The sequence below is a fragment of the Crotalus tigris genome, unplaced genomic scaffold (assembly GCF_016545835.1).
Source record: "Crotalus tigris isolate CLP2741 ecotype Arizona unplaced genomic scaffold, ASM1654583v1 scf7180000017611.44802233496:7321179, whole genome shotgun sequence".
Classification (NCBI taxonomy): domain Eukaryota; kingdom Metazoa; phylum Chordata; class Lepidosauria; order Squamata; family Viperidae; genus Crotalus; species Crotalus tigris.
Genome location: NW_024096511.1, coordinates 562169 through 587755, shown reverse-complemented (window position 1 = coordinate 587755; position 25587 = coordinate 562169). Strand labels below are relative to the sequence as shown.

The following is a 25587-nucleotide window of genomic DNA, read 5'->3' as shown; positions in this document are numbered from 1 at the left end:
CAATGGCTTCATTGCATGATGAAGTCAATGAAAGGACAGGTTAAGTCATACCGCTTTGAAACATACATTCCCGTGGTGGCGAACCTGGCACGCGTGCCATAGGTGGCACTCAGAGCCCTCTCTCTGGGTACATGCACCGTCACCCCAGTCCTAGGCCTTCAGCTGGGTTTTATAAAACCTTTTCGCTTTAGGCCTCCACTGCCGTGTGCAAAAAAAAGAGGTTCGATCAATCAATCAATTTCAACTTCTCGCGGGAAAAAAGAGATCTCGCAAAGTTGGAATTGAACTTTTTAGTCCCAGCCAGTCTGCCATTACCACTGCAGCCACGCCCAACCAATGGACCACACCCAGCCAATGGGCCACGCCCACCCGGCACCCAACGATACGTAAGTGGGGTTTGGGTTGCAGTTTGGGCACTTGGTCTCTAAAAGGTTCGCTATCACTGGTATATTCACATCCTGAGGAGCCACAAACCGAAACTGATCAAATATAGTCTTGCAAGATTGGCTGGATTGCAGCACTATGTCAGACCAGAAGAGAAGAATTCATCTGCAAAGAACTAACTAAATGTGATGCAATCAGACATGCATTCTTGACAGAATTTGGTCAGGGAAATCTAAAGATTCATATAATTACTGCAGGTTAAGATTAATTTTGGAAGAGCCCAACTGTACTTTAAAACTGCTTTTGCTATGGTGAATTATCAGGGGCTGCTTGTAAATGATGCATAAAGCCAATGGCATACCACATTCTCTTAAGATCATCGGCACCCTACCCAATTCCTGGCCACCTTAAGAAAAGGATGCTAGCCAGAGACACACTTTCCAAGTGTGTAATTTTATTGTCCCTCAGCATAAAAGAGCAGGGGCACAGAGCCATTTTCCATACACTTTCCTCTTCTGATTCTGTGTAGCCTCCATCTCTCCCTGTTAACATTTCAGGACTGTAAGCTGTACATGGTCTAATATTTCATTCTCCATATGCAGTAGTCCTTAACTTACAACAGTTCATTTAGTGACCTTGACTTACAAGTTTGTTTAGTGACAGTTCATTTAGTGACTGGAACTTATGTCTATTTTTCACACTTGTGACCATTGCAGCACCCCCATGTGATAAAAATGTGAATGCTTGGCAACTGGATCATATTTATGATGGTTGCAGTCTCCCAGACATGTCACCAGCTTTTTGCAAGCTTCTGACAAGCAAAGTCAATGCAGAAGCCAGATTCACTTAACAACCATGTTACTAACAACTGCAGTGATTTACTTAACAACTGTTGCAAAAAAGATTGTAAAATGTGCAAAACTCACTTAACAAATGTCTTGCTTAGCAACATAAATTTTGGGCTCAACTGTGGTCATAAGCTGAGAACTTCCTATGGAAATTAAAATATATTTGGAATATTAGTCTATTTTTAACCAAGACTCAGTATGATATAAGGATCTGAATATTGATCAAGATTAAAATCTCTGTTCAGCCATTGTTAACACTGATTATTCAAGTGTTTAATACAGGGGTCTTTAAACTTGGCCCTTTTATGATTTGTGGACTTCAACTCCCAGAATTCCTCAGCCAGCATGCCTGGCTGAGGAATTCTGGGAGTTGAAGTCCACAAGTCATAAAAGGGCCAAGTTTGAAGACCTCTGGTTTAATACATCACATGGAGTCGAGGTGGTGCAGCAGTTAGAGTGCAGTACTGCAGGCCACTTTAGCTGACTGTGTTCAGCAGGTCAGCGGTTCAAATCTCACCGGCTCAAGGTTGACTCAGCCTTCCATCCTTCCGGGGTAGGTAAAATGAGGACCCAGATTGTTGGGGGCAATGGAAATATATATATATATACATTGCTTACTGGTGTACACCGCTTAGAGAGTGCTTGCACTTAAAGCGGTATATATAAGTCTCATAAATAAATAAATAAATGTGTGTTGTTCTCAGCTCCATTGAAGAAAGGAATACTATAAAGATAGATAATAAATTTGAAAGAGAGATTTAAATACTATATTTCTTTTCCTATTATCAGTGGAATAAAAACCTACCTGGATGGATCATATCCTATAATTGAAAGTCTGCACAGCTGGAGTAATGAATGTGACATTTGAAGGTAAATGCCTAATATTCAGAATTTCAACACATATTTTATGGAAACATTGTATCTTAACTAAGGGATTTCTTAACTTCTCTCAAGAAATAAGTTGCCATGTCACCTAGCAGGAGTGTTTTCTTTTTTTAAAAGGGGATTATAATAACATTTCCTTTAAAACAATTTAATTACAATCTCCTTTTAGTGAACGAAACTGGAAAATTATAGATAGGTAAGAAGACTGCTGAAGTAGATTTGTAATTTCTTGACAAACCTGGGTAAGGCAGTCTATCTAGTCCAGTGTTTCTCAACCTTGACAATTTTAAGGCATGTGGACTTCAACTCCCGGAATTCCACAGCCAGCATTGCTGGCTGTGGAATTCTGGGAGTTGAAGTCCACATGCCTTAAAATTGTCAAGGTTGAGAAACACTGATCTAGTCCCACTTCAAATAGGGTAGAACAGTGGTGGCGAAACTATGGCACGCATGCCAGAGGCAGCACTCAGTGCCCTCTCTGTGGGCACGTGTGCCGTTGCCCCACCAGAGTTCGCCAGAGTACCAAGCACATGGCATTTGGAAGTGACAGGGCAAGAAGTGAACAAGCAAGCAGCATTGCCTCCCCCCCGGGGATGCCCTGGAGATGGCGAAGGACTGGCCTTGGCCACACTCACCTGTCTGCCATGACCACTGCAGGCACGCCCCTGAGAGCACCACAATGCTGATGCAGCCCTGCCACTTTGCGATAAATAAGTGGGTTTTGAGTTGCAGTTTGGGCACTTGGTCTCTAAAAGGTTCACCATCACTGGGCTAGAACATGGGTGTCAAACTTGCTGCTTCATGTGGCATGTCGCAACTTTTTTTCACATTGCTGGAGCTGGAAGTGGTGCAGCCTCCACATGATGCAACCGGCTTGCAGGCTGGCAGTTTGACACCCCTGGGCTAGAACATGAGCCTATAACTAGGGCAAATGAACCATGGTATTGGATGCTGAAAATAGAACAGTAAAACCATCCAGATTTACTTATTCAGTGTTTTACAATAGTCCAGCAAGATGATCTGCAGTTTCTTATATAAAGCTAAGATATCTCAGAAAGACTTTAGGACAACCATCAAGTCCCTTTTCCCAACTATGTACAACTAAAATTGTAAGAAAAATAGCTAAGATTGTCGAACTGGATGAATAATTAATAAATTTATATGGCATCCAATTCCGAGCAACTCTAACCTAATAAATGTTGGTTACATGTGGTGATTATGTGTCATATTGGTATGTTGTCAATAGCTACTTCGTAAACTGAAAGGTTTGTCTCTTTCCAGTGTGGTTATTGTTTTCCATGGGAGATATTCTGAATAAAAGAGAAAGGGCTGAGTGGTACTCTGCAAAGATTTGAGGGTGCAGGCTAACTCAGGAACATTAATTGGAAACATTAAAAGTTTGAACTGTAAGAGACTATGTATGCCCAATTCATACTTATAGAATCATAGAATAGTACTGGAAAGGCTATTGAATCTGAACCCCTGATCAGTGCAGAAATCCATTGAAGCAATATTGAAAATGGCAGTATTTACCATATAGTTTTTCTATAAATGCTTTTTCATACATCTTCATTCTGGATTAAATAGTATGACAACATTCTCAACACTGCAGTATACTCATTCAATTAGTTGAATTCCTTGTTTTATGTAAGTCTGTTGCAGTCTCTCACATTCAAATTTCCTATGTTGCATTTACATCCAGCTCAGCTTGCTTTTTACTGAGCTTTCAGAGGAAATGCTCCAAACGATTAAAACTTTTCACCAGTATATTCTCAATATAATTTATATATTTTTTATTGTAGAGATAAAACATGTAGAATTCAAATGCCCATTTAAACATATGATTCCAAACTGCTGGAATGTATGTAAACACTTAAGAATCTTTGTCTTGGTCTTCTTGAATGCTGGAAATTTAGGAAACTCTGCTTACTCCAGGAAAATGTAAACATGGTCCTTTGAACTAATGTTTGCTACTGATTTATTACTGATAAAATGATAAAATATTAGCAATAGCTAGACTCTGCCGGCTGATGATGTTTAAGGAAAATCAGGTGTATGAATTAAATACTCTTATTAAACTGGTACGCTTTTATTCTATTAATTTCTTTAAAAACTTATCATTGTTATCAAAACGGTACTACTTTTATTTATCCAGAAAAAGCAAATTCTATTAAAGGCAATGAGCATATTCCATAAAAGTGGATGGAAGCTTTCTGTTTTCAATTTAGATTACAATATTTACAGAACACATAAACAATATTTTGTAAGAGATATGTTCTATCACAATCCAGCATACTATAAAATACAACATTTTAAACAATGTGGATTCATATTAGAATTTTTCTGTACCTTAAGCAACTTTTATTAATTAACGCATGCAATAGTGGGCAGATGGCTTTTGAGAATAATTGTAAACATACAAAAACAGTCATGTCTGAAATGATACATTACAATATATAATATTTCCACAAATACAAAATAAGCTTCTACCAAAAGGTACAAAAGATATGGTATATAATCTTTTTTTTAGTAACATACATTCAGAGGGCTGTCAGGTTAACCATGGATTTAATGATGTTAAAATATCTTAAGGTAAATTAAAGTTTTCACATATTGCAGTCACAGATTCTACCCAATATTTTCGGTGATCATTTAATTTTCCTATTGAGATTAATGATATTAAATTCTCTGCAATCTTCTCTGTTTATTTAAGATTAAACTGACTGAACTCTGTGTTCTGTTGCTGACTAAACATCCATAGGGTTGGAATTCTGAATGTGTACTGTAGGAATCTGGACATTCTGATTGCCAAAGGTATATCTGTTTACACAATGGCTACGACAGTGTGTGTTGGCAACTAGGCAACAACTCACACAAATTCTTTTAAAAAGGCAATGTGACATTATTCCCGCTAACCCAGGGATTCCCAACTCCTGGTCCGTGGACCAGTACCGGGCTGTGGCATACCAGCAACCAGTCCACACAAACAAGCAAAGTCCCATCCACAGGATGCTGGCAACACACAAAATGCCTCCTCCCAATCCACAGAAAAACCTCTCTCCACGTAACCGATCCCTGGTGCCCAAACGTTTGTGGAATTCTGCCCTAACCCAGTCCACCAATGCTTTGCACTGCTGCAATTTTTCATTGTCTTTCTCTTGCTAGGCTTACACCCAAGTTCCACTTTTATTCTGGAACACTCTGGGGGTTCTACATGAGATCCATAGGTACTCTTGTAAATAAATATGTCACGGACTGGCATTTTGGTTTTGCAGCATGCAAGCATTCCATATATTTTAATTAAAAAATAAAGTCCAATGCTGCAGAAGCCTAACTAGCCCCACTGGGGTTGTCCTAAGGTTCTCTATACACATAGACATCACACTGCCTATCTGTGAGCTACACTGTATATATGCTTAAATTTGGAAAGTCAAGCCTACATTATTATTCTACTCCCAAGTAACTAATCCTGCATTAGTTACTTGGGAGTAGTAACTAAAGTTTAAGTGTCTTGAAAAATCAACCTTACATTCAATGCCATCTGAATCCTAAATATGTATATGGAGTATTGTCATGATAAAATGGGATGAGAAGATCAGCAGCAGAGAAGCACTTTCCAACTGCAACTATCCAATAAATCAGCTTTGTTTGTTGCCTAATAGGTTTGCCATCTAATAACTATTTGGGTTTGGGGCTGTTTTTTTTTTGCTTTTGCTTTAAATCCATATACTGAGAATAAAGTTGTACTATCACATATTGAGGAGAAAGAAAACTGAAAAGTGAAACTCAATTTTACCTTCTCCCCAATTTCAATCTATGAGACACATTCAATATATAAATGTTAAGAAGTATGCAGGTAAATTCAGATGGAAGATCGTGGGCATTACCACCAATGGCATTTATGCCTCTCTCTCAAGAGATTTCTTTAATGGGGGTGGGAGACCAGAAGAAACACAAAATAGCTATCTAAGTATTCTGCACTAATTATCAGAATGGAGCAAATTTATCATATTCTTAACCTTGTCTAGAAGCATCCAACAAATTTTTTAACACGGGAAACCTGCACACACAAAATACTATGGTGTTCAATCATTTAGTATGAAGGAAGCTATGAAGCATTGCTATAGCAGAAATGCCAGTAAAAAAATATTAACAGAGTCTAATGCTTAGAAGATTGCGTACCGAATGTATAAATAACTACATTTTCAAACATTTTTACTAATACATATTTGGATAAAGATTTTGAACCACAGGCTAAAAACAAAAACTTAAAATTGTCTGACTGTTAAAAAATCCCTTATATATTTACTCAATAAAATATTATCTTGGAATAAATCACCTCACCAAAGTTTCTGTCCTTTACAAAAAGCAATTAATTCCTGAACAGAATTGTTATTAGTTATCAAACTTCAGAATGCAATTTCTTTTTTTTTAATATAATAAGTCTGAAAACAGGAACGGCTAAAAATAAACTGTTATTCAAACAAACACATATTGCTTTATTTACTAAAAGTATCTTTTATTAAGTCCACATCAAACAGATTAAATGCCATCATGTCTATAGGGTTTTATGTTACCGAGGACTTCATCTTCCCAGTTGGGAAGACAGCAGAAAAAGAACGCACAACCTATCACAATCACTGTGCTTGCCCAACCAAAGCCATAAGCCCAGCTGAACATGTTGCTTCCCGTCAATATAATATCTTCAGTGTATTTCACTGGATAGATGACCAAGCCTAAGATCTGGAAAGCAGCTGGATGGAAACAAGGAGGAAAAAAAGGCATTAAATAAAATCTCACACCACACAGATTATTTGCAGCAAACTGTATTTACGTTAGAAGAGATTAGGATGGCCCCAATCCTGCTATCCTTTGTAAGATTCTAAAGACCTGCCTCTATGCCCAGAATTGGGGCCTTAAGCATATGAAGTGATTCATGTCCTGCTGTATTAGCGTTTGTTGACTGGGTTTATTTCCTTGACTGCTGTGCATTTAAATTATTACACTGGTAACAATATGTTGCAACTGTATTTTTATTTAATATATTTGTTGTCCAATCACTTGTTGAGATTGGTGGTTTTACATACTGACTGATTGAATAATGAGGTATTGTTAATATAGTACAAGACACCAGAGTATCTATCTTAATTATAATCATTTATATAAATAGATATAACATTTCCTAATTAAATCTCTTAAAGTTTCAGCCTTGTTTCTTGCATGCTATCTCACCAAATAGAGTTGAGATTGCTGCAATCTCATCTAGGGAGAATAATCCTGCATAAGAGAGATGGCTGAACTCTGCTAATGTTCAATGACCTACCTCTGTAATTATTGGCAAGACCCTTCATTGGTCCTACCAATAATTAGATTTTTCAAGTCTGTTCGCTAAACACTTGGAAAATTTTTATACCATTGACTTTATTTCCTATCAGCACAAAGATTGTTGATAATAACTTGTAAAAAAAATTTCTTAATCATGGGAAAACATCTATAACACACAATGTATGAAACACCACTATGTGTATAGCAACCAGACAAATCAATATTAATGTGATACTTACATCTGTTAAACACATCACAGAATTAGGAGCCATTAGGCATATTCCTTGTCAAAACAAGTATCCAGCACAATTGATTCCACTTTCCAACCACTTATTTTAAGAATTTTTCCCCTAACTTTCCATTGGAAACCTGCCCTCCTGTAATTTCAGAGCACTGTCAAACAGATTACATTTTGGGATAACAAAAATGGCTATTTCCATGCCTATTTCCTATGGAATATTCCCTAAGATACTTGATTGCTATCAAATCCTTCAAATACACCTGGGAGTTTTGTGCTATTATTGTTGCAGAGCTTAATATATTTAGTCTTTCATGTATTTTCTCACTGAAATTTTCAGTTCTATAATCACGTTGGCCTTCTTTGAAACTGTTAAAATGCATCTGGATCTTCAATTGTGGCACCAAAAACTGGCCAGATGTTCAAGAATGATTATGACTAACGCAGAATAGAATGGAACTCATACCCTGTGATTTAGAAAATAGGTTTCTACTGATACTACTTAAAACCACATTTGACTCTCTGCAGCTATCCATATTCAAGCATGGTCAACTACAATGCCAATTTTTTGCTTACAACATTATGAAACCAGGTTTATCTGTGCATATCTGATTCCTTTTTCATGTGACAAACTTTGTATTTGCCTCTGCTCTGTTATTTTCAATTCTGCTTTCTACCCAGGGGAGGGGGGGGGGAATCCATAGGCAGTTCTCCAAGACTGTGAGGCACAATTTTGGATGTTGAATATGCAGACAGGGTGAAGTGTGGGAATAGCAGTGTTTTGCCTTTCCCATCCCCACTCTTAATGCCCCATATATGCCAAAATAAGACAGAAATCCGACTACCCTTCTCAACTGTATCCTGCAGCCTTCCAAAAACCTGAAGGTTGAGTTACAACTTCCAATTCTCAGAAGCTGCTCAACTTAACTTGACTTATTAAAATAATTTTGATTTACTCTTTCATCTTTAAGGATACTAGTAGTCATGCCTAATTCTATCTTTAGCAAGTCTGGCTGGCATTCCTTCCACCACCTCCAAGTCATTAATAAAAATACTGAAAGATGTGAGATCCAAATGAAGGATCTAGTTGGGTTTCTGCACTACACTAAGCTTTGGTTGGGTAGCCATGATTTCTGAATAAATCATGATTGGATAAAGCTTTACTGTATAGTAATCTATAAACTATGCTTCAAAAATCACCCTTAATTCATGTAAGACAATAAACCCAAACTAAAGAAACCAAATTGTATGAAGTTTTATAAATGATTCTCATGATAGCTGTGGTTCATTCATAACTAACTTGCTACATATAATCCTAGGAGCTTTTTTGTTAAATTGAAGGTATTAAGTTCTATTATATCCACAATACAGAAGGGAATATACTGATGCATTAAATATATTTTTGCAAATTAATGCAATTGTAAATTTATGCAAATAAAAACTCATGTGAAATATCTTTAATAATACATCCCAACAGTAATAATCTAAATATATATAAAAGTTCCTCCAAAAATGAAGAGACTTGCCTATTAAAAAATAAACTTGGGGGAGGCAAATTAGAAACTAAATGATGAATTAATGCTGGCTAGCTCCAATTAAGAAAGCTGACCTGATTGAGTCTGGACAGTTGTTTGTTGCTAGTATGAAATCTAAATAAAGTTGTACAAGAGGAGGAAAGAGCTGACTAAGAAATTAAAGCTTTTTTTTTTTTTTTTTACATATTCTAGAGCAGGGCTTTTCAACCTTTTCACCCATTGTACCACTTTTAGGATATGGCAACATTCGAGTACCACCAGTCGCCTAGCAAGGTGTCAAAAACTTGATGACCCCAAAAAAGGGGGGGAAGTGATAAAATACAGGTAGTCCTCGACTTACAACACTTCACTTAGTGACTGTTCAAAATTACAATGGCACTGAAAAAAGTGCACCCCAAGTCACAGCCGAGCAGGACGCCTGCCCGTCCGGCGGCGCTCTTCTTCCTGTCTGAGGTTTTCATTGTTGTGAGCATTTCTGTTGAGGATTGGAAGTGGGGGGGTGGGGGGGTAGGAGTGTTTGGTTTTTATTCCTCCCCATCTGCTGGGTGGTTGCAGCAGGTTTTGGTCACTTCACATGACCCTGGGACACTGTGACCATCATAAATATGATTCAGTTACCAAGCATCTAAATGTAAATCACAAGACCCTGGAGATGCTGCAACATTCCAGCTGATTGGCGCTTCTTCTGGGCTCAGCAGAAGTGCCAGGATCAGTGCTGCTTTCCGGCTCATTGGTACTTCTTCAGAGCTCAGCAGAAGCACCAGGATCAGCACCGAGTTCCAGCTGGAGCCTGGCACTGATCCTGGCAATGATCCTGGCACTTCCACTGAGCCCTAACAGCCCCGAAGAAGCGCTGATCAGCTGGAAAGCGGCACTGATCCTGGTGCTTCCGCTGAGCCCTGACAGCCCTGCAGTTCCAGCCATCTCTCGCTCAGGCTTGTGCAGTGCTGCCACTGATTCAGCTCATTCCCCTCCCCCACTACCACTTTTCTAGGATGGTCGTGTACCACCTGCCAGGTGCCAATGTATCACAGGTGGTACCCGTACCACTGGTTGAAAAGCCCTGTTCTAGAGAGAAGGAAAGTCAAAGAAAATCAATTTTCTTATCTACAGGCTTACCAACAACGAAGAGCAAGCCACCGATTCCTCGAACAAAGTTAAACCGTAGGATTTCAATGGAAAATGCTATGACTGCTAGGCAGAAACAGATGCAGAGGATGACAAAACCAACAAGGTATGTAGCAGCAGCAGCTCTGCCCCAACCTTTGGGGGGGGAAAAAAGAAAGATAAGAATCATATATACTTTACATATAAATATATACATTTTGTATTGAATGTAAGCTTAGAAAAATATTGGTTAAAGGGACTGAGCAGACTCTTGCTTTTATTGTTAAAGGCATTATCTATTACATATTGTGATGCTTCTTTTCATCTTACACAACTGCAAATCCCTACAAAGAATCAATAGCTACTGTACTGTAGGCCTGAATTTGGTTGATTATCTTCTATTGACAGCTTTTTCTTTCTGTGTTCAAGGCATCCCCCCATCACTGCATTTTTAAAACAATCTGGGTAATCTACACAGTCACAAGGGAAGTGAGATTTTTTGCTAAATTAAAGAACCCTAAATAATATACCTAAATATATTGCTTCTGCTCGTTTTTTTCCCTGTGGCCTAGTGCCAAGCCATGATTTACTTAACTATAGTTTATTGAATAAGCTACAATTAGATAAATATACAAAACAAGTTTTTGTGGTTAAGACCTTGTATTGTATCCCAGTAACTTTTCAGAAATGGCGTTTATACAGCACTGTTCCAAATAGTTTCAACAGTCAATGAATCAAACTTTACCATTACAGCTCTTGTTTATACTTCTGATTAGTGCAAGTGCACTAATGTATTTTAGTTCTTTACCCTACAATTCCCAATATGGACTTTATTTTCCACAGCAATCATAACCTCATCATCTTCTAGGTAAGTGTACTTGAACACCAAGAATTTCCCAGCTCTCTTCATTACAGCAGAGAATTGAGGATAATTCGCAGAAGTCTTCACATCAGATTGGTCTCACTAGGGAAGACTACACTAAATCAACACTTTTTATCCATCATAATCCCAAGATCCCTTTCTTAGTTAGTGATCACTTGCTTACAATCTGACATATGTAAATGTTTTTTTTTTAATCTTCCATAGGTTTACACTTTACAGTAAATTACATTTGTTCATCCTCCAGATTTGAAGGCATTCTTTTGGGATTTTGTAGTTTCTCTCCTTGATCCTCAGACAATTTGGTCACTTCCAGAACATTTATGAATTAACCAAAGTACTCATCTGATTATAGACCCTTGGATTAACCCATTGCTTACTATCCTCCATTATGAGAAACAATTGTCACTATCCTTTTTGACCTGCAGCACTCAAAGGTGGACACAGGATTCACTTGTTGACCAAGAGGGGAGGTTGAGTTCACCTGATAATACAGCCATTAATCTTAAATCCTCCATTTTAACCACTTGATTACCTCAGTGCTAAACATATCCTTTATTTAGTGCCACTGTTGCTCATTCCCATTTCTTGAGGGGCCAATCTTAGTATTTTCTCAGATCACCATATCTAATTTATTTAAATCACGTTTTTTTTTTTTCATTTTGCTAAGAGTATAGAATTTAATCTGTTGTCATGGGATCTATATCCCTTTCATTCTATGGGGGAAAAGTGATTGTAGTTTTCTATTTTCCATCTGGAAAGGACGGCCACAGTATTAAAAATAACAGGTTATCCCTCATGTATTCCATCTTCCTACATTCTAATTTCTATAACAAATAACTTTTGGTGAGGAGCTATTCTTTAATGCAAAAAAATAATTCAAAAAAGATACATAGGATTCCATGTTACATCTAGTTTAATCTTGAAGCAAATCTGAATTACAAACTCTGCAATTTAATTATCATTCCAAACAAAGAATGCCTTCCTCCCCAATGCATAGGGAGTGGCTCTTTTCTGTATTCTGTGCAACATCAATACTTAACAAGTACAATCTTGAATAAGAATTTGTGCCAGTTGCAAGTCTGTCATTAACAAGTGATCTTTCTCCAAGGTAGCTTCCTTTTAAGCGAAAGGGTGGAATAAAATCAGTGTATGAATTACTTGCAATTTTTAATCTGAGTAACATCATTATAAGTATTAAGTCTTCCTATTCTGCACTCTGTTTTTCTCATTTTTTAAAAAAGGAATTCATGATGCAAATTGTAAGCAAGTTCTTCATTCAGGTAATTGCTGAAATTTTGCAATAATCTTACCAATTAACTAATTTATTGTGACACATTAATCTTAGCTAGCTCACCTGCAGCAAACACTGTAATAACACAAAGATTTAATGTTCATTCATTCCATTCCCAGTATATGTTGAATATATTCTATCTGGATGTTCTTTACAAAACATACACAAAAAGTGCTGTAAGAAAGGCCAAAGTTTAAGCACTATCTTTAAATTTTTTTCACATCTGAAATATCAGTTTAGCTTCCCTCACAGAAATCTAAATTTAAATACATAAAACAATCTACCCATGTTAAAATATTTTCCATGTATTCAAGTACACAAAATTTTGATTTAATGTTTTTGTTTCCAAATTGAATCACTGAGCTTCTTAATTCTAAATCCTAGATTCCCCTCCCCCATTATCCATATTTGATAACTAATTATGTTTAGAGAGCCCAAACATACACAACTTATAAGCAGTTACACTGTACTTTTAAAGACATCTAGGTTAGGGCAGAATTTGCTATCATAATTTCACTGACCTCAATTATCAGATCTACCCTGAATACAAGTGTTGCAAAATAAATTGGAATAGTACAGGTAGTCCTTGACTTACAACCACAACTGAGCCCAAAATTTCTGTTGCTAAGCGAGACATTTGTTAAGTGAATTTTGCCCCATTTTACAATCTTTCTTGCCACAGTTGTTAAGTGAATCACTACAATTGTTAAGTTAGTCACACCATGTTAAGTCTTCCCTTTAAGACTTTGCTTGTCAGAAGGTCATACAAGATGTTCACATGAGCCTGGGACATTACAACCATCATAAATGTATGACAGAAAGTGTCCAAATTTTGATCATGTGACCATGGGGAATGCTGCAACAGTCGTAAGTGTGAAAAATGGTCATAAGTCACTTTTTTCAGTGCCATTGTAACTTTGAACAGTTACTAAATGAACTATTGTAAGTCAAGTTAGTCCTTGAACTGTTGTAAGTCAAGGACTAACTGTAGTTTTTGTTTGGCCTGTATTTTCATACATTAATCTTTACATCAAAACCTGTGTTTTATTTTGTTGACATGATTTCAGTTAAGACAAAATTGATTCCAGGAGGTTCTTTGCAGCTGATAAACTTGTTTGGGAAAGATAAAAGGAACACTTGATTCATGCCAGAATTTTTAGACACTCCTCACAGAATTATTATCAACTCTGACTAATAGCACAATATATGCTATCTCAAAGGCTTCTGTAGAAGTCGCTTTCCATTTTATCTCAAAAACAAGTCTATGAGGGGGTAGACTCAGCTGTCCCAAGAATCACTGGCCCAAATCTCCCACCATCAGTGTGGTTAGTCATCAAGAATATTCTCTTCCCTAGAGGAACCCATTTTTAATGGGAAATTATATATTTATTTCCTTTAATCGATCGAACTATAAGTGCTAGGCTCCTCAGCTTATGTAATTTATATAAAAATTTGCTCTTACTTAAATAACCGATTCTATACCTTTTTTGTCAAAAACAATAGTTAAATAAAGGTAAGAATTAGAAAGAATATTTATTTCTATTACATTTTAAGAAATATACCAGTGAAATAGCTTGCATTTGAAGTACAAATTATACCTATTCTTTATATAAAGGAACAAATGCAATTGTCACTTTGATTTTTCCAATTAAAGGCAAAAAAAACCCCAATGATTACCAACAGTTTAAAAAAACATCTCTAAAGGACATGCTTAGCAGCACCCAAGTTCCTCTGCTTCTACAATTCCAATATACTTTGTTATTCCATTAGTTCTCAAGGCACCATTGTATACACACTCAATCTTCTGTAATTGGCACCCTCCAGATGTTTTGGGATCCCAAATATACTTTGCTGTCTGAAAATCTTCGTAATTGCCACCCCAACGTTTCTGGAGGCACCAACCTGAGGAAATCTAAGTTAATGTATCACACGAAGTCTAAATATAGTAATATGTTAACTTCTGGGTACGTTTTTTTCCCCCTTAACTACCAAAGCTTGCAAAGCGCTGCAGATCTTCCCCTATTTGGCCACAATTCAATTCTAGCTCAGTCTAACAAGAGATTACACACTCTTTTGGTATCAAGTTACAAACAGCAGTGGGGGCAAAGGAATAGTTGCTCTCCCACCACCTCTGAAAGCACAAAGGCTATTTGCTTCTCCAGCTCTGACCGGAAGGTTAGGATTTATGACGAAGAGGAGGAATACAATCAGGGCAGTCAAAGACTCGCTTTCTGTGCATTAAAACAAACGCACGATGAGCAAAGCTGGTCAAGTTTTGATGAGTTAAAGGTGCGGCAACCAGTTTTATCCAGAGCCTTTCAAACTAATTTCAATGAATAATTTCGATTGAGGCGGCAATTCGCCTTATTGCATCTTAGAATAGAACTGGTAGGGACCTTGGAGATTTTCTAATCCAACCCCCTGCTCAGGCAGGAAACCCTATACTATTTCAGACAAATAGTTGTCCAGTCTCTTCTTAAAAACTTCCAGTGTTGGAGCATTCACAACTTTTGGAGGCAGGTTGTTCTTAAAATCTTAAAATCCTCCACAGAGCAATCTGTAACTAACAAAGGCCTCGTCGCCTGTTAAGCCTTTAATCTCCCCCTGCGCCTCGCTTTAGGATCTCTAGCCCCTCTTTTGAATAGCAGTCCGGTTTCTGCTCCTCATTACCGGTTTCTCAGGCTCACCGGGCTATTAGTTTTGCATAAAAGCGAGGCTGAAGCCATATACGCAGTTTGTTTCCAAGCAAGGCCTGTACTTTAATGTCCTTTAATGTGAACCGTTGCGTCCTTTGCAAAATGTGAACCGGGAAAGTTTCTTCCCGGACCCATTTTTCGATTAGTTCCGTCTTTTTCCCCACCGTAACCCTCCCAACATCGACTAAATAAAGCGAGACTTGCGAAAGGTTAACAATGCACGCCACTTGCACCAAGACTTACTGTAATCCATGAGAGAATTGCAGATCCACTTCCCATCCTCGGGGTTTTCTTTGCGACAGTCTTGCCACAACCAGGCTTTACGCACGTAGGGGGCTTCGGCCGACTCCAGCCATCCCTTGCCAGCCAGTGCAATGATGCCAAAGATGATGGCTATACCCAAGAGAAGGGGCAAGATCCATCTGCACCTCCAGCAGGCCAGGCCGCACCTGAACATTTTGCGCAGACGGACTTCAGGTGAGGAAAAAGGAGAGAAAAGCAGGAAGCGTGGCTTCGGGTTCCCCTTTAAGGCCAATATCCTAGGGCCGGGCTTGCGCCTGGGAGGAGGCGGTAGAAAAGGCGCTGCGCTTTTTAAGCAGCGGGCAAGGTTCGAAGGACGGCCCCGCCTAGATTTCGGGCGCGCAGAGCGCCCGCCGCTGTTGTTGCTGCTGGAAGAACCTGTCGAGCGAGAGAGAAACTGATGATAAACAAACCTGGATTCCAAGCACCCTCCCAGGCTTTTAACTCTTTCTAGGCGGGGGAGGGCAGCATGCATATCCTGAGGTGCGGTTCTGTTAGGCTGCCTCTTAATGAAAAGCGAGCAATGGTAACTCCCGACAAATACACTCGTAAGTGAATGGATATCCTCGCGTATCCGTAGGTAAAGCAGCAAGTAAGGGTAATTAGAAGGAATTTCTAAGGCCACGTGCTTAAAAACAGGTTGCAAGTGGTGTTATCTCAGGAATTGCTTGCCAGATGCATTCCTCTCTTTCTTTTGAATGACAGTTTTTGTTTTTTGTTTTTGAAAGGCTGGTCGTTTCAGCCCAAACTTCAAAGCCGAACCCTTCCCAATTTTCCAGATGGTTTGGAACCGGCAGCTTATAAAATTCCCGGTATTTGTACTCTGGGTTGGATGCCACTGGGTTGAGAAGGCTTCTGTAAGAGATTTAAAGCTACCTTCTTGTACCCTTCTTTGACATGTATATATTTTTTTTCAATATGTAAAATGTGAAGAAACCTTGCTGTCAATTTTACAGATGAGAACAAACCTGCAGTTCTCTTTCTCTGTCAAATCAAACAACCAGTGGTGGGATTCAGCCGGTTCGCACCACTTGGCCAGAACCTGTAGCTAATTTTTTGTTGGCCGGGCCCAGAATGGATTTCCGGAAGCTGCATCCACACACAGAACCTGTTGTTCACAGATTTGAATCCCACCACTGATCTTAACAGTTTTCAGGAATCTCTTATTGTTTCTGCCCTTGAACCAAAGAATACAAGTAGTCCTTGACTTACAACAGTTCATTCAATGACAATTTGAAGTTAAATGGCACTGAAAAAAAGTGACTTGTGACTGTTTTTCACAAGACCATTGCAGCATCCCCATGGTCGTGTGATCAATATTCAGATGCTTGGCAAATGGTTCATATTTATGACAGTTGGGATGTTCCAGAGTCATGTGATCACCTTTTGCGACCTTCTGACAAGCCAAATCAATGGGAAAACCAGTTTCACTTAACAACCAACTTAATAACTTAAAACTGCAGTGAATCACTTAACAAAAGTCGTAAAATGGGGCAAAACTCACTTAATGTCTCAGTAACAAAAAGTTGGAGCTCAATTGTGGTCATAAGTCGAGGATTGCCACTTCATGCAGTCTATACCCCTACTCAAATGTAGAGACTTATAAGAAGACCTTCACTTGACAGATATTATCACGTTAGATTTTTATTCCAGCAGGGTGTGGATGCATGCAAATGAATGAAGTGGCAGATACTCATATATTACATTTACTGTATGGCCTTATTATTGTTTGGTTGACTAGTTTTACTCAACAGCTATACATCTTCTAGTATTACTGAAACGATCGAGCAAAGATTTATCCAATGGAAAAATAAGATTTAACTGCATATCATGCAATAAAGTCAGTACATCATTTGGCTCTGAAATCATAGCATTACATCATTGAAAACTAGAAGTGAAAAATTCATATTTTGAAAGTTCCTCAAGTTATTTTTTAAGTTAAAAAGGATGCTGAAGGATGCTGAAGGAAAGTGATAAGCCCTGCTGAGTTAGTTTTCTTCTTGTGTTGATCTTTATATAGAAGAAAGCCATTCATAGATTCCTCAGCCTGGCTCTGTATATTGTTTGTTCAGTTATTTATATGAGTGGTGCATCTATTTATAAGGATTGTCTCAGCAACCAGACAAAATGGCAGAAGATTAGATTTCCTAGTGATTTTGGAAAGATCTTTGAAGGAAACAACATCCTATGAGAAGCTCAGTTATTTTTTGGAGGTCCATAATTGGAGGTAACAGATTTAATTACATGCAGCCAGTAGCAATTTCAGGGATTCGGTTTGAGACCAATGAAACAGAAAGGGCAATGTTTTGCAATGACAACCACCCCCCCCCCCAAATTCTCCCAAAGCCACAGTTCTGCTTTACATGGACCACAATATTCAGATTTCAAAAAAATGTAGTGAGTGTGATCTGAGAACTTTTATTGCCATAAATAATCTTCAGTGTATTTATTACGAGAAGAGAATTGCATTGATTTCCTTGGGCTCCTTAGTTACATTTTTCTACTTTAAGCTATGGAATTTTGTCATGTTCCGTACAGTATTTCCAATGTGCCAGACTGACAAAACACAGATGTGCAAAAATATTAGTGTCACTTTAGCTGGTAGTATCTGTGCTGATCTCCTTTTCTGGTTCGTTGAACTAGTTGTCATAGCTACATAATGATTGACTCTTCTAGATATACAAGATAAATTGAATGTTTGAGTAGAAGCAAGTAATGCATTCTTATCCGTAGATACATGGATTACAACATCCTATATTTTTCAGCCAGTTTGTTGATTTATTCTGGAATATGACAGCATTACTGTTAGCATGGCCTTAGTCAAAATTTTGCTTGGCTCACACATTTCTTAATAGATATGATAGGCTTGTTCTATTAATCTGGTCTGTTTTCTTTGATCCTTTTTAGGTTGTTTACCTTTGACATTTGGGAACATGTTGATGACAGCCATTCAAATGGTTGCTGTGGATGGCTTTTGTGTTCCCAAAACTATGGAAGAGCTACGTAATTAGATTTATCACAAAGCTGCCTTCTCTTCCCTTAACAGGAGTTCCCTGTTCACTTAATTTTCTGAGCATATGGGATTCTTTAAAGTTTTAGATTATTGCCCCCCCCCCATTTATATTTTCTAAGAAAGTTTATTGTATTCATTTGAAGACCACAAGCATTTTTTAAAATAAAGATGAAACTGCAAGATGACATTTACAGCGTACCAATTTTCCACTATTTTTAATTAAAACAATAACAAGTCAGATTGGATCTAGTGGCACTAAGAACGATGTCTGTCCATTAGCTTTCCCAAGCAATATATAGATGATTTCAGCATGTGTCAGAGCCTATATGCTAGAATATATTTTTCTTAACATTTCTTCTTGATTTTCTGAATATCTATCCATTCCAAATTGTGCAAATGCAAATTTAATCTACAAGTTGTATGCATATTGATGGAATTTTCCATTCTACATACATTATGCTCACCTTGTCATAGCACGTCAGTTACTCTGTTACAACTGTGAGTGAAACTGAACAGGTCTTCAAATCAATGACTCAACAGAGAAAAATTAGTCTGGAGAAGAACAAATTCTTGCCCCAGCAGATTTTACCAGTTTTGCATATCTCACAGCTACTTAACATTTGTTCCTAAGACCCATCTCTAAGTGAGGAACGTGTGGAATGGTATAGACATTATATTCTGTGGTTGCTGTTTCTGATTTACACCTTTGATAATTAGTACAGACTGTCCTGCTTTTTAAGAATCAGGCCAGAAGACATAACTCCTCTGAAATGTGTTAGTTGAGAAATTGGGTCTTTGCAATGAGTGTGTCCTTAAAAGGGCCTCTCTTTAAGTAGCAATTAGGCTAGTTCATAATGAAACAGGCAATCTCTTGGATAGCCAAAATGAAATCATGTTGGTTCAACGCTTTGAAGTGATTCTGGAAAACTGGTAATCACAGCAAATCTCCCAGTATGATATGCCACAAGTGTTTTACCCACTGAAACAAAGGAATTGTTAAGTCAAGATTAATTATTCCAATTGTGATGCTCTTTACCAGTCCTATTTGGTCCCAGGAGAGTTTGATGACTATGAAGAAATCAAATGGGTAAAAGAAATCTGCGAGGGTAGGATTATGAAGGCATGGCGTGAAATTTAGGAATCATATTTGTGATTATAGGGAAACACAGTTTTAATAATTCAACTTATATTGTCCTATAATGTCAGGATATATGAGGGTTAATAGGAAATTAATAATCTCACACTAGTGACAAATTTTGTAAAATAAAGAATGAGCTTTCTTCTTGACAAACCAAACAAGTAGTTTGGTTATTTCATTTCATTTTATTAAATTTATTCTAGCTGCCCACTCCAACAGATTTTGGGCAGCTCATAAAATTTAATACCAAGTTAATACAGTTAGAAGATTTAAATAGCCCAAATTAAAAATAGCCTTCAAAACACAAAGTGACACAGTGACCCCAAATACTGTATAGTGTGGCCTGGGCTGAAAGCCAGATTTTAAGACCATTTCAGAATCCCAGGAGAGTGAGTGCCCTTTGTACCTCTGAGGGAATGTTTTCTAGATATAGGTGAGACAAGGTGGGCATAAAATATGCACCATGGAAAATTCCAGCCATATATGCATACAACTTGCAAATTAAATTTGCATTTGCACAATTTGGAATGGATAAGATATTCAGAAAACTGAGAAGAAATGTTAAGGAAAATATAGTACAGGGGCTACCACAGAGAAGGCACACTTCATAGGTCCCACAAGATGGCAACATTTTATAAAAGGGACCTAGAGCACATCTATTTTGCCCAAATCAGAAAAAACGGACCCTCAGATAATAAAGTCCTATGCCATGAAAGCCTTTAAAGGTAACAATCAGCATCTTGCAATGCACCTAGATGCCAGCTGGTAGTCAATGTACTCATGTAGCAGTGTAACACATGGGCACAATGAGAAGTGCCCGTTACTGTTTGCACTGCTGTATTTTGAATCGGCTGCAGCTTTCAGATGTTCTTCAAGGTGACCTCGTGTAAAGCACATTGCAGTAGTCCAGTACTGTGGTTACCATACTATGAGTGATTATCTGCAGGGCCCCCTGGTCAAGGAAAGGGCACATTTGGAGCACAAGATGTACATGTATAAAGGCCAATAGATTCAGCAATAACTGAGTCCAGGAGGACCCCCATGTTGCACACAAGTCTTGAATGAGTTGGAGCAGCCATATTCAAGATAGACGGTGGAAACATTTCCAGTATTTGGGGAGAGGGGAAGTTACCAGAGCAACTCAGTCTTGTCAAGATTGAACCAAATTCTGTTTCTCCCCACCCAGACCTGAACAGCTTCCAGATGCAGGGTCAATGCCTCAATATCTTCATTTGTGCAGCCCAGCATAGAGATGTAAAGCTGGGTATCTTCAAATACCGAACCAGCAGATGATCTCACCTAGCAATTTCATGTAGGAAGGGAAATGTCAGTCTCTGAGCTACATCACGAGGGACTATGGTCAATCTCTCCCTGTCAATACCAACTGGAGCCAACCACTTAGAAAGGAGGTGAACCACTAAAGCACAGTCCATGCTTCTAGTCCCTACAAGTCCAGAAGGATATCGTAGTTGATGATATTGAAAGCTATCAAGGAGCACAAAAATATATCATCCCCCAGATCCACTAGAAATCAATAATCGTGACCAGCTCTCTCCATATCCCAGTCTGAAGCCAGCATGAAATAGATCCAGATTATCCATTTGCTCTAAGAGCCTCTGTGACTGCTGTCCAACCACCTCTTGAAATATGTGTTCAATCTGCACTTGCAAGATAATGAGGTGCTCTAAGAATGTGCATAATATAAATTGCTGTGGGCTGAGAGGCAGAAACAAAGCTTCAATAGAATAGATTAGAACAGTGATGGCAAACCTTTTAGAGACCAAGTGCCCCAAAACTGGCCCCGCCCCTGCTCCGCCCCCACCCTGCCTGCCCACAGGGCCACTCACCGCCTTCAGGGCCTGCCGCAGATCACCCAGGCAGCCCAGCAGCGCCATGGTGGCCATGCCCTCTGCCCGCGCCCCGCAGCAACAACTGTGCGCTATGAGGCATGAAGGCAGAGTCTTATCTACGCTGCCTGGTTGCCATGTCCTTAGCTATGCTGCTCTGCGTGGGCCACATTTGGGGGTGACTCTCCTCCAGGGGGAGTGCTGTGAGGAGAGGGTCACGGGGGAAGGCAAGGCTGGGGCAACGGCACATGTGCCCACAGAGAGGGCTCCGAGTGCCGCCTCTGGCACATGTGCCATAGGTTCACCACCACTGGGTTAGAATTTGTGATAAATACTGAAATAAGCAACAGGAGCAAATGCTTCCTGTTCAAAACATTAAAGGAGCAGTTCTTTTAGCAGTTAATTTAAGTTACCATAAGATGCAAATAGATCAACATTTTTATTAACTAAACTGATAATCATCTGGGCAATATATTTTTCATGATGTTAACAAAATATTTTTAATGGAGTTTAAAATATGCAGTGTCATTTTTTATATTCTACCCCAAAAACTATCTGGACCTATATTCTGCTTCCCATAAAAACAAAGCAGATTTTCAAAGCCAGGAACCAAATCTGAAGCAAAAACAAAACAATGACTGTATAGCAGAAAGTGTGTTTGCTGATGCATCATTTTCCTGAGTTTCAGTTTTGCATAAACACGAAATAGGAATTGAACACAGTGAGCACCACCCAATTGAACACAAGGGCTTGCTGCTTTGTTATAGCCCACTTGATTTACTGCTTAAGTGTACTTTTCTTCCAAAAACAAAAAATGAACAGAATAATTGAGAAGAAAGTGCCAAAGAAGATAGAAACTTTATTGACTGAGGAAGCTTGAAATTCTCAAGCTTATTAAAAGAAACACAGGACCCATAACATTGTGCATGCTGTTAGTCTAAATGATGTGATGTTATGGACAATCAGAAGAAATTGTGAGAAAATAAAAGCAAGCTTTATTTAGCAGGGTGTAGCAAAGATGCCACGAAGTCTATTACAATCAGACATAAAAAAATCTGAAAGAGATGGAACATCCATTAAGTGTTTTGGTTAAGATCTGATGAAGAAGAGATAAGGGGCAATTTTCTCACAATAAAAGAGCAGATGTTGGCAGTATAGGAAGAAAAATAGCTGAGCCTTCTGAATGAACTTTGTAACTGCTTTGTTAAAACTTATTTATTGTGTTTAATAATATTTTTTAAAATATTTTGGTTATGAATGTGTTTTTATTCTTGAATTGTCTACCTCTAATTTTATTTTTCCACACTTTGTTAAACATACTGCCCAACATACTGCACAGCATAAGCGTTTTTAGGAATGCAATTACTATGCTATAGTATATGAGAACTGATGTATTCCTGGAGCAGCTTTTATAACCAAAAAGGGGGTTATTTGCATGAAATTCAGTTTAGGGAAAGGCAAAACCTGTCTGTTAGCCCCATTAAATTCTGAAGGAAATAACAACAGTGATCTCACTTGCAATCTTTTTATCACCATTAAAGACATGTCTTTGAGATATTGTTGAAGAAATCCTCCTGCTGCTTTTCTCCACAAATGCCCTATTCTTTTGAAATTTTCATTTGTCCAGATGGACAAATTAATAATTGAGTTCATATACTAACCAACTGCTGCTCCAAGCACCTATAGCCATGATGGAGAGACAATAGCACAATCCCCTGAGGCGCATCACCAGGGATGGTGTTATTTGACTTGGTGATAATGTATTTGATGTCACGCCATATGCCACTTCCACAAGGCTATTTCAACTTTCCATAGGGTGCCAGGAGACATGGATACCTCTCTCCCCTGTCTTGCCTATGGAGAAGATGCAGCTGCTACTAGTTCTATCTTGCTAGGCTGACAGTATGTTTACTCAGATGGTTACTCTCCCAGTGTTTGGATTAGTCTGAGGTTTTTGAGAGTCGGAGGTGATTCACCAGATACCTGAATTACAGGACAGTTCTACATTAAGGATCTACGTGCTTGTTTCTCTAAACAAAACAAATGAGAAATACAAAACAAATGTTTGGTGGTTAAATCACTGACTGCCTAGTATGTAAACTGCCCAGGTTCGAATCCCATAAAGGGTGTGGCTAACTGAAGAGAGCAGAATGAGCTCAAAATGGCCATCTTAGTCTCCCAATTTAATTCTTTAACTCTTTGTCAGAAAAAGAAATGAGAAATAAGTATAATTTCTGCAGGGACAGGGCTGAGCTTCCAGACTGAAAGATGAGGCAGTCTCAGCCCTGCCCGATCTTCCGGCCTTCGCCCAACTGTTAAGTTGTTCCTTCAGTGCAGGAAGTAAAGATGACCTTGATGAAGATGGAGAAGATCCATCGCCAAGGCAATGACAGAGAAAGACTGCAGAAGTCCAGATGAGGGAGGGTTAAGAAAATAAGTTGGACAGGCACCCCCAAATTCACATGAATATAAAAAAAGAAGGAAGTCAATCACATTCCGACATGCACGTTTCTGTTACTGTATAGCTAATCTTAATAAAAGTAGTTTTAGGCCTACATGGTGTCTATTTCTTGGTCTGCTCTGCCTTGTAGGGTTGACATTCACTACCACTATCTTAGAAAATATTCTTGCTCACTTCTTCCCCACAGCCCTGCTGTATGAAAACAACAGGACTCTTACTTTCTGTGGCTGACTTGCCAGTACATTAACATTAATTAATTAATTATATGAACTCTACTGCCACCTTGTGCCCTTGTAGCTTTAAAAAATGCTCCTCCTTTTAAGGAGTTAAAACCAAGAGCCTAATTTATAAATTGAAAATTAAACTTGATTAAAATAAGAAAAAAGAACTTTGTTTTAACTTTAGGTAGTCACATCCAAAACCAGATTTGGGTGGATGAAATAAGCACTGATAAAAATCATAAACAGCATCTTCAAAATCAATCCGTAAAATGCTATTGGAGAGACTGAATACAGATCCACCTAAAACAGCAAAGAAAATTATTAGTTTTATTTATACAAATAAAATATACTTCAAATACAAAAGCAAGCAATTATCAGAAACAAGCAGCCATGGTCACAGAAAATAAATCATAGATCTTGTTGATACTTCCAACCTGATAACCTTACTGACTGCCTACTTGGGGCTCAGTAATACTGTAGCTGCCAGGTCCACCTACTCGGCGTAGTAAGATGGTCTTACTACAACTGATCTGTGGCTAAACAGCATCACCTTAAGGCCAAGCTTACCAACAATCCAACCATCAGGATTCAGGTGTGGGGCTGCCAAGATGGAAGCAGAGGATCAATAATAAATCCTCAAGTCTTCCTTTCCTGGAATGGCACACCCAACAGCATTGGCTTTATCTCCCTTGGTTTGTCACAACTGGAATCATGCCATCTTTCACAATATGCCAGTCCCATTTAACGTGTCCATTCACCATCATGTTTCCACATTGCCGCACTCCTCCCATCAGTAACCACACAAGAACTCACTAGCCTATTATTCACTCACACAATCTCTAGACAACTTTATCCCAACACACCCTATAACTACCAGGTTTAGTCCTGGTAAAGCTACTGAGCCAGCCATTGAGCCGGGCTAGTAGACCACCCTAAAATCTCAGTATAAGAGCCACACAATGTAGAAACCCAATAAAACGATGGCACTTAGACTTATATACCGTTTCACAATGCTTTACAGACCTCTCTAAGCAGTATGCAGAGTTAGCATATTAACCCCAATGATCTGGGTCCTCATTTTACCAACCTCGAAAGGATAGAAAGCTGAGTCAACTTTGAGCTGGTCAGGAACAAACTCCTGGCAGTGGGTAGACTTAGCCTGCAGTACTGCATTTTAATCACTACGCCACCATGGCTCCTCCTCCCTCTCTCCTTACCATGCCCCTAGGACAGGGGTCCCCAACCCCCAGTTCATGGACCAGTACCGGGCCATGGCATGCCAGCAACCAGTCCGCACAAACAAGCAAAGCCCCATCCGTGGGATGCAGACAGCACACAAAACCACACCCCCTTCAGTCTGTGGAAAAACCTTTCTCATGGAACTGGTCCCTGGTGCCCAAAAGATTGGGGACCTC

General features: G+C 38.7%; 1 protein-coding gene across 1 annotated transcript; it reads right to left on the bottom strand.

The window, feature by feature from the left end:
* Positions 1-4234: 4234 nt before the first annotated feature.
* Positions 4235-15816, bottom strand: LOC120298889 (p53 apoptosis effector related to PMP22). Its single transcript, XM_039323062.1, has 3 exons — positions 15436-15816; positions 10335-10478; positions 4235-6871 (listed from the first exon to the last, which is right to left on the bottom strand). The coding sequence occupies exons 1-3, from the start codon at positions 15647-15649 to the stop codon at positions 6660-6662; spliced, it is 570 nt and encodes a 189-aa protein (XP_039178996.1). The 5' UTR covers positions 15650-15816; the 3' UTR covers positions 4235-6659.
* Positions 15817-25587: the final 9771 nt, after the last annotated feature.